This window comes from Capsella rubella, unplaced genomic scaffold, assembly GCF_000375325.1.
Source record: "Capsella rubella cultivar Monte Gargano unplaced genomic scaffold, Caprub1_0 scaffold_2, whole genome shotgun sequence".
NCBI lineage: Eukaryota > Viridiplantae > Streptophyta > Magnoliopsida > Brassicales > Brassicaceae > Capsella > Capsella rubella.
In genome coordinates, this window is record NW_006238922.1 from 6,892,796 (window position 1) to 6,900,462 (window position 7,667).

Sequence of the window (7,667 nt, forward strand, 5' to 3'; positions counted from 1 at the left end):
ATAGAGCCAAATTGGTTTACAAGGTGATGCATCAGAAGCCGTTTGATTTTGGGAGGATGGTCTTTAAGCTGATCATCAACATGGGTCTGACCCCTGTCTCAAAGTTGTGCCTGCCGTTTCCCAGTTTGATCTATCAGCTGATCCAGTCACAGCACCCTGTGCATCCTGATGTATCTCAGCCAGTGCCAAAGTCTACCAAGAAGGGCAAAGCGAAGAAAGGACAGACTGCTGAGGTTCCAGTGTGCTCTTCAGATGATCGCAAGGCCTTGCGTCGTGCAATTCAGATCATGCAGCGTATCATCGATGCAGGTAAGTGTTTCTTCTTTCAATCTGTCAGTCATGTGATCCATAAGTTACTTGTTTTTGACTTAGTTGTGCAAACAAGCAGGGGGAGATGATTCTGATTCTGATGATCATAGGACTGGTTGATTTGTGGGGGAGCATTTGTCCTGGGGGAGCAGTTGATGTTGTTGTTGCTGTTTGTTTTTTGGTTGTTAGCAACAATGTATTTTGATTACAGAACCTTGTTTCATTAGCTCTTAGCTTTTGGGTCTGTAATATGTTTGAACATGGCATTTTAGGATTTCTTATTTTGGGATTTATGCTAGTTATATTGCTAGATGTTTTCCTTGTTGCTGTGTTTTGGTTTTGTCTCTATGTGCCTTTCAGGTTTATCACAAGGATGCTTGATTATCAAACTAAGTCAAAAAGGGGGAGATTGAAGATGCAGTTCCAGAACAGCTTGCTGTGAAGATCAGGAAGCTGCATCTGTTCAGACGCCTGAGACCACATCAGACGCCTGGGATCACATCAGACACTTGAAGTTGCTGACATGGAGTCGTGAGATGACGTGGCAAAGCTTAAGTGGATGGAGTGACGTGCTAAGGAAGATTTCTTGCTTGGCAGCAAAGATAGAGACGATTTGCGTGTGAAGATATGGTGAATATTCTTTACATCAAATAAGGAAAGGATGAGCTTGACAAGCAAGTATATTCCGTTTCCGTGAGATCCTCGAAGATCCTAGGGTTAGGGTTTCGAGTAGTTAGTATAAATAGTCTAGGTGGGGCCACGAGCCACTTTGAACACTTTAGACTCTTTGTACGTGATTGTAAAACTTCGAAGCTAGAAAAACAAAAAGCTGAGAAGGTGAGTGTTTGTTTTCTCTTGGGACTACACGGGTGTAGGAGAGATAGGTTTAGTGCTCGTTCTTTAGTCGGGTTCAATTCTATTGGGAGGAATAGATTGAGTAAGAGCCGAGACAAAATTGTATCCTAAGAAAAGATAAATTTTGTTAATAAAGATCGAAGGAAAAAGCGTTTGCTTGGCGCGTTCCAAGCGTAACTGGCTGTGTGTCTCTCTATACGTTTTCAATCTTCATTCTCCTTTTCCACGGCTCTTTACTTATATCTAATTCGTAATGTTTTTTAACATCATCATAAACCATGACCGGATTGTCACACTCGAGACAACAACCAACCAATTTCATAAAGTTTTTTGTGACCATTCACCATCGATGATACTGCTATGTCCCGGCAAATTCTTCCTTCTTGATCTGTATCGAATTTCCTGACGATTAATTTGCGGTGGTCCTTGTTCTTGCCTGGAAACCATTCGTCGGTGGCATTGAGGATTTGATCAGCAAAGAAGAATTTGATGGGATTGGATTTGCCATCGCAACATTCTATCAGCTCTTCTAACAACTTCGCCCCTCTCTCGTTTGCTAACTTCGCCCCTCTCTTATTCCTTTTCCTCCTCCACCACCATTTCATCTCTATACTAAGATATACTCAGTTCTTGAGGACTTCAACTACATCATGTATTCGATGTATCATGTATGTATTGTGTATCAATAAAAAACTGAAAAGGGCATTTTCATACATGTATAATGTACAAAGTGGGTATATGATCAGTAGCCGTGCTACAACATGAGTTATTGTTTACTTTATACAAAATTTAATATATTATATATTTTAAAAAAGAATTGATATGTCATATTAGTTCATATATCATGATTTTATTTATACTTATAGTTATTCTCGTCATTTGTTAAAAATGATCATATCTCATTCTATCATACAACACATTATAAATAACAGCACATTGTTGGTTCTTATGGTTGAAACTAGTCTCAAAATTCCAAGAGCTCCATCTGCTTTTAAGATAAAGTTAATTTTATGTCAGTTCACATCTTATCAATGTCATTCTTGTAGCTTTGAAAAAGAAATGCATAAATCCAAGAAATTTTATAATAGTTAATAATTAAAAGCGAGATTTTATTTTGATATAGATATACAATAGACATTTTTATGACATTTTTACACTTGACATTTTTACACTTTATTTAAATCATACAATAGAAGCATATATCCATATCTCTTGAATTTATTCGTTGATTAATTGTTCAATTTGATAGTAAATTTCTTCAGTATTTTTGAGTATTTTTTGATAAAACAATAATATTATTAATGATAAAAATAGAAATGATATTGGGAGAATTTAAAAATTACCCCTTTTCAAATACCACTTTTTAAATTTACCCCATTTTCAAACTTTATCAAAAAATACTTAAAATGTTGAAATTTTTATTTATTTCAATATCTTACAAATTGGTTTGATAATTAAATAACGAAAAATCATTTTTTTAAAAATAATTACATACTTTTGAAAATAAAATAAATATACATGAATATATGAGAAAGAAACAAACATATAAAGTAAAAGAATGAAGATGGTTTCTTTAGCTTGATTTTTTTATGGTTCGATGGTCGGAAATCAATATTTTTGAATCCATCGATAAAGTAATTTTCTTATAGCCATAAAATATTGTTATACATATGTATTACATTTAAAATACAAAAATTTTTTTAAGAAATTAAGGAATACATATAAACAAAAAAATAAATAAAATTTAAAACAAAAGTTTAAACCAAATATATAATCAAACTCTTACGATGACATCTTAATTGAGTTTTCAACCCATGCAAGACATTAAAAAATAAAACAAAGAAAATATTGAGGGTATGTGGAGGAGGATGTAAGAATGGGTATTTATAGAATAAAATATTATGTAAGTTACAATTCTAAAATAATTAAATTAGAGGAGTTATAATTATAATTTATAGTGTGTTAATTGAAATTGAATGGAGGAAACAAATAGTCAATTCACAAGTTCTATAATTTCAGTTACAATTTAGTAGTAAAGTGTGGATTTCAAGTATGAATTAAAGTATATGATTAAATGTGTTAAATATTTAGTTTAGTTAAAAATAAATATCTTAATTAAAAATTTAATGCTTAATTGTTAATAAGGAGAGAGTGAAACCTTAAAAATTCCCAAAGAATAATTTTAATTTTTAATCTCTTTTTACATTCCTCTTAATTTAAGTTATAACTCTAGGTTTAATTATATTTTTTTTCATCCTTGTAGTATATATAATAGATAGAAAATTGAATATCAATTTGTTTTCTACATAGGAAATCAAATATAAAATTCAAAGTTAATAAAAATTATAATGTTCTTTATATTATTAAATGTTGAATCACACACTAAATATAAGGATCATTATTCTTAAAAAAAATGTCTTACTAATTGGTTTGATAATTATATAACAAAAAATTATTGAAAGAACCTATCCCGTTTTTTTTTTAAACATGCAGACCGGATTAACCCAATTAAATAACCAACTAAACCGGTCCTAATCAATTTAAATCACTAAACCAGCTAAACCGACCCTAATTAAATTAAATCAATTAAACCAACCAACATGTAACCAGCAGAAGACTTAACCAGAAATCCAATAAAAACAATTCCATTAAACCAAAAAGTTCAACAAACATTATTCCAGAAACATAATCATCCTATCATGCCTCTAAATTCCATTCTAACACCCTAAGAATTCGAACAATAATCCAAAACATCAATAAGCGCCTAGCTAGATCATTCTCCTCTCCTCGCCATGATTCAACGGATCACACTTTTCCTTTACCTACATCACAGAAAAGAGATGCATAACTATTTCATAAGTACTTAGTGAGGCAATCATCCCACTACTGGCTATACACACAAGCATTAATGAACACATTCAAGTATTAATCCAAATAACCACAAACAAGCCATGTATCAACACAAAATGACCCGTTCTGACGAGTAGTATCGACCGACACCATCCGCTGGTGTTGCTCGACACTCGCGACCATCCTCGCGAGAAAGAAAATTGGTGTCGATCGACACTCGCCATAGGTGTCGATCGACATCGAAGCCCTAACTTCGCTCCAGTCTTACATCATAGGATAAGAAGTGATGTTAGTAACATTTTTAAAATAATTAAATTAGAGAAGTCCTAATTATCATTTATAGTGTGTTTAATTAAAATTCAAAAAAGAAAACCAATAGTCTTTGAAAATTTATATTATTTTCAGTTACATTTTAGTAGTAAAGTGTGGATTTCAAGTATGAATTAAAGTATATGATTAAATGTGTTAGATATTTGGTTTAATTAAAAATAAAAATTATAATTAGAAATAAATATTATAATATTAAACTTATCAAACAATTATTTTTCTAAAAATACCATATTAATGTTTTCAGAAATAGTAAAGAAATTACTTTTCAAAAAATAACACAAACGTAAATATTAATTTCCAAAAAGAGTTATTGGATTTATGTTAACTATTTTAGATTTAAGATATAGTTTGTAGGAGAAAATTACAAAAAAACATGCGACTTATATAATATTTGTCAGAAAAATACATAACTTTTTTCGTTGCAAAAAAAATACACAGACTAATTTATAGTTGATGAAAAATACACAAACTATTTTGGATTTCTGATTTACCATCTACCGTGATTACGAATTTTAACAGAGTTAATGAACATAAATATTGTTTATCCCTTTTTTTTTTAAATCCTTAATCATAACGAAAACATAACAATGAGAAACACAAAAACTAAAGATAACGTTAAGGTATCCTAAAACAGAAAACTTGTTTTGATTTTAGCTATGAAAAAACTTCTCCACAAGATTGTAATTTTAACTGTGTTTACAATTGCGTTGATTTTGTCGAAAGTTCGAAACTCGTGAGTCGTGACTATGATAGGTGGAAAATTCGCAAATTTGAAATTGTTCATGTAATTTTATTTCTTGTAAAATAGGCTATGCATTTTTCAGACATCGAAAAAAATTGCATGTATTTTTTGGCAAATATTAAATAAGTCATGATATTATTTTTCTGATAAATATTAAATAAGTTTTAAATATATATATATATATATATATATATTAAATAAGTTAAGTTCTAAATTCATAAATGTTTTCTCCTAGGAAGCATATAATTTTGTTTCCCACCACAACATGCAAAGATTAACTATTAAAGCATGCTGTGTTGGGAAACATATAATTTAGATTTTGAGTGGAGGATTTAAGAGGTTCAACATATGGGAAATGTCTACTTATATATGAAGCTTTATAAGAGATATGCAAGTAATGATAAAATCAAAAGTTTAACTATCATTTGCATGACCATGCACATTTATATTCAACATTTATACATCTTTTTGTCAGCTCATCAAGTTATATTAATAAACATGTTTGCCTCCACCACAGGACCCAAAAAAATTGTTTCATTATAAATGATGTTTTCGATTTCTATGCAAATATTAAATATTTTTAATAATTTTTGACCGATCATATATTACATCATATTTTCTTATTTGTTGATTTCAAATTAGTTACGATGTTTTAATGGGAAATAGAAAAAATTATATGTTTAATTAGTATGTGCGTAAGAACCTTAAACATCGAATAAAAAGAAATAGAGGAGTAATATTCTAACTTTATCTTGACCTAATTGTTTCGTAGAGCTCCAATATTTACCGTGGAGATTCTAGGCGGTGAGAATGCAGTGGGAGATTTAACCATGGATTTAAACTAATTGATCGATCAAAGTCAAACCCAAACCCAAATCACACACAAAAGCTCTTTATACAAACAAACATATCTGTAAACTAATTGTCATCACATTCTTTAATTTTTTTTTATTTTTTTTTTTTGGTGAAGGACCGAAACAAGCATGCAAAATGAATATGTTTTTAAGTCTTGTTTAACAACGACTTAGGAAGAGGAAGAAACGTCTTGAAGAGAGTTGAATTGGGTGGTTTCAGGTTTCACCTGAAGAAGAAGAAGAAACTTAGTTACTAAAAGATCTTTTGCATCTTCTTTAGTTCTTTGGCAACTTCCACCATCGTTGGAATTTCCCCTTCATGACCTACGCATCTCAGTGAGAGCCTTAGGAAAGCTTTCATTTGACAACGCTCTTCTTCTGAAACATCAGCCACCATCTTATCTAGCATATCTTGATCTGCGATCTCTTCCATTCTTCGTTCCCCCCTCGGAAATTTCGACAGCCAAAACTGATGAGAGTCATCATCAACATTTCTTTCACTGTAACCTTTTTTATTGGCTTCTATCCAAATCTGCCAAGATCCTTCTCTTCCAATAAGAAGGCGTTGCAATATCAGAATTCCAAAGGCAAACACATCTGTTTTCTCCGAGATGACGCTACTTTTCGGGTAACTATTAAAGTCTGCGTAATAATATAACTCTACTAGACTATCATCAACCTGAACAAATGTTTCTCCTTGTGGAATTGAGACGCAAAGAGAGAAATCAGTCAGCTTCGCGACACCATCTTCATCCACAAAGATATTCTCAAGACGCATACACCTATACACAAATGGCCTTGGGAACGCGGTGTGAAGGTAAGCTAAACCAATGGCGATATCCTCAGCTATCTTCATTCTCCTTTTCCATGTCTCTTTACTTATATCCAACTTGTTATGTTTCTTAACATCACTATAAACCATAACCGGATTTTCAGACTCGAGACAACATCCAACCAATTTTAAAAAGCTTTTGTGACCACTCACCATTGATGATACAGCTATGTCCCTGCATATCATATTTTCATCTCCGTATATATAAAGTTTCTTGACGAGTATTTTGTGTTGGCTCTGGTTTTTACCTGAATACCATTGGCAGTCAAAGTTGACAGGAGGATTGAGAAAAACCAAATCATTGAAACTGTTGAACTCGTAAAGACGATTAAACCTGCTGAAACTGTCTGTGGCTTTGATAATCTCATCAGCAGAGAAAAATTTTATGGGATTGGATTTGCCATCGCAACATTTTATCAACTCTTCTAACAACTTTGCCCGTCTCATTAGTAGTAGCTTCTTATTTCTCTTCCTCCTTTGCCACCAATCCATCTTGAAACCAAATCAAAAGAAAAGTACTTCGAAATCAAATGACCAGAGGATTGAAGATTGTAAACGAATTGGAACATTTTTAGATAAGATTTTTAAGGTACGTACTCATGCAATTCTTCTTGTTGACTTAGAGCAACTCCAACGGAGTATTCCTCTAGAGAACCTTTTAACAAAATAATAATAAAAATATAAGAGAGAAGGTAAAAAAGAGAGAAACTGTTTCTGAAAGCTTTTTCTACAGAACCTGTATCTCTATATAAATGACCATGTGTCCTTCTGTTAAAGGTTACAGCTGATAAAAAAAAGAAAAAATATATAATTATAAATTAAATAATATTTTTTCTCATTTTACAGAACTTTTGAAAGTCTCTCTCCGTTGAGGCTGGTCTTAGAGGACTTTTCA

The 7,667-nt window shown here is 31.7% G+C and overlaps 2 protein-coding genes and 1 pseudogene across 2 annotated transcripts; 1 reads left to right on the forward strand and 2 right to left on the reverse strand.

The window, feature by feature from the left end:
• The window catches only part of LOC17894126, an 8,495-nt pseudogene extending 6,726 nt beyond the window's left edge, over nt 1–1,769 (reverse strand).
• On the forward strand, nt 16–650 carry LOC111832206. Its single transcript, XM_023788603.1, has 2 exons — nt 16–309; nt 389–650. Exons 1-2 carry the CDS (start codon nt 27–29, stop codon nt 427–429), a joined length of 324 nt encoding a protein of 107 aa, XP_023644371.1. The 5' UTR covers nt 16–26; the 3' UTR covers nt 430–650.
• Nucleotides 1,770–6,193: 4,424 nt separating the features above from the next.
• On the reverse strand, nt 6,194–7,264 carry LOC17894447 (probable inactive receptor-like protein kinase At1g65250). Its single transcript, XM_006300459.2, has one exon. It carries the CDS (start codon nt 7,262–7,264, stop codon nt 6,194–6,196), a length of 1,071 nt encoding a protein of 356 aa, XP_006300521.1.
• Between the last annotated feature and the right edge of the window lie 403 nt (nt 7,265–7,667).